Genomic DNA, 2313 nt, shown 5'->3' on the forward strand with positions numbered 1-2313 from the left:
AAGGGTCACCCACAACACACACACACACACACACACACACACACACACACACACACACACACACAACACACACACACACACACACACACACACACACACACACACTCACACACACAGTCACCCATACACATACGCACACATACACACACCCATGCACACACACATGTACACGTGCACAGTAACACACAGAGTAAATTAGGTTTTGCACAGAACGCGGTGCATGAATACAGTTTGAGTCCTGGGATGTCTGGTACCTCTGGTCGGGGTTGGGCTTGCCCTTCTTCCTCATGTTATTGGCCGTGGTCTCACTAAAGTGCAGCCGCCCCACCGTCACCTTGGTAACCTGCTCCGGAGGCAGGGTCACCCTGAGGACAAAATCCAAACTATAAACTGTAAACTCTACAACCGTATGGACATGAATGCAGTTGTGACGCGCACTTGGGAAAAGCCTTTATACTTACAACACTGGTTTGAAGGGCCGCTTGCTTCGATCAGACTGGGACTGCTCCACGCTGATGGACTGGTTCATGGCCTCCAACTGGGATCAGAGGACATAGACTTCAGACATTTACATCTAGGGCTTTCAAATCATTGTTGGTCTACGCTTTTATCCAAAGCGACTTCAAATAAGTACATTTGTCAGAGGAAAGAGAAAATAGAACAAGTGAAACTGCTCATAGAAGCGAAGTGCCAAGCACTAATAATTGCTAGGTTAACCCGTACCGTACAAAAAAAAAATTGCTAGGATCAGATCCTACATCCCTTGCGGTCAGCCGCAGGTCTAGTCCCTTCTCCCTTCTCTCAGGAGCACCACAGGTGTCCCTCATCACACTATTCATGGTCCTGCTCTATGCACCAGGGCACGGGCTCCAGGGTCAATGTGTGTTGTGATGTGCAGGAGTTCTTCTGTTGGTACCTTCACTCCGTTGAGCTTCAGGTAGAAGCAGTCGATGGGCTGCAGGCCCTCGCTGGTCTTGATGTACTTGGGATCGCCCAGCATGCCGATGTAGACAGTGACCTGGAAGTGGTTCTTCTTCTGGCACACGAAGGCGTCGTCGGCCAGGGAGAAGTTGAAGCCTTTGTCTGCGTCCACGCGATAGGTGGGCATCGGCCTGGAGGAGAAACCATGAAGATCTAACTGCTGGAAGGGGTTCATATACTCCTATTATTTATCTGATACGCACAAAATACTGACTTTGTATCTTATCTTTAATGAGTCTTTGACGACTTAACATCCTGTTAACATCCTGTACTCTCTGTCTGGGAGTAAGAAATGTCCTCATTCCACAACCTCAAAGATGTCTGTTTGGTTCACTTTGGCGGCACTGAGGGCGATTCAAAACAGAACGCCGCTACAAATACAGGTGAGTAACCGTACCCTCTCTGAATGAACAACCCCTGCTTGGGGAAGGAAAACACCTCTCTGATTGGCCGCTGTTTGTTATTTGAATGCATGGTGGGAATGCACCGTTTGTAACATTCATAACACTGACCCCCTGTTTGTAACATTCATAACACTGACCCCCTGTTTGTAACACTCATCATACGGACCCCCTGTTTGTAACATGCATCAATACTGACCCCTCTTTGTAACATTCATAACACTGACCCCTGTTTGTAACACCTTTCTCAGTGGGGCATAGGCTCCATCAACCATTGTGCTCCGTCCATATTCAGCGATATAAATGGTTTAACTGACATTTATTTAAATAAAGATCTTGGAGATCCGTGGAGGCACTTTGACAATAATAAGTGGAGAGGCGAAGCCCAACACAAGGGGGGCGACCGTGAACTCCCACTGGTTGCCCCCCATAGAAAGACCCCCCGAGAGGACCTACAGCTTGGAACCGGTTGGGGATCAGTGTCATAAACCAGGTGGGCCACCAGGTCATCATCATGATGGTGGAGGACTGTGACGGGGGTCCACTGAGTTCATCTCCACCATTTCGACATTTCCTGAGAACAAGTTGGCTGCGTTTCGCTCACGTCTTTCTCAACTCAGCCTTCCAACACGTTCCTCTCTCTACCATCACCCTCTACCCCCATCTCACTCCCCCACAGTGCTCACCGCCCAGGAATTTGAACATCTCTGCGAGCCCATTCTGAAACACTCACCCCTCCCCGAACGGCTCATTATAAGCTTTCCTTCTCTCTTCTTTTTTTTTTACACTTTAGAGAAAGTCAACGTTTATTGAAGCGGTGAACTCCTCAAGGATGAATATAAATCAAAGCATTTCTACTTTAAAGTCACGGTTAAATGAATTTCAACCCACAACTCTTTGCAATTGGCGTCGTATAGGGGCGTCCACTTAT

General features: G+C 48.0%; 1 protein-coding gene across 8 annotated transcripts in view; it reads right to left on the bottom strand.

Moving 5' to 3' along the window:
* The window catches only part of myrf (myelin regulatory factor), a gene marked incomplete at its 5' end in the record, with an annotated part of 13349 nt that extends 11036 nt beyond the window's left edge, over nt 1-2313 (bottom strand). For 5 of the 8 annotated variants that reach the window (XM_030366735.1, XM_030366742.1, XM_030366740.1 and 2 more), the window contains 4 exon segments: nt 255-383; nt 462-538; nt 917-1112; nt 2274-2313. In XM_030366735.1, coding sequence (XP_030222595.1) covers nt 255-383; nt 462-538; nt 917-1112; nt 2274-2313 — 442 coding nt within the window. 8 annotated transcript variants of the gene reach the window in all.

Source organism: Gadus morhua, chromosome 9 (genome assembly GCF_902167405.1).
Source record: "Gadus morhua chromosome 9, gadMor3.0, whole genome shotgun sequence".
In the NCBI taxonomy this organism is placed as follows: domain Eukaryota; kingdom Metazoa; phylum Chordata; class Actinopteri; order Gadiformes; family Gadidae; genus Gadus; species Gadus morhua.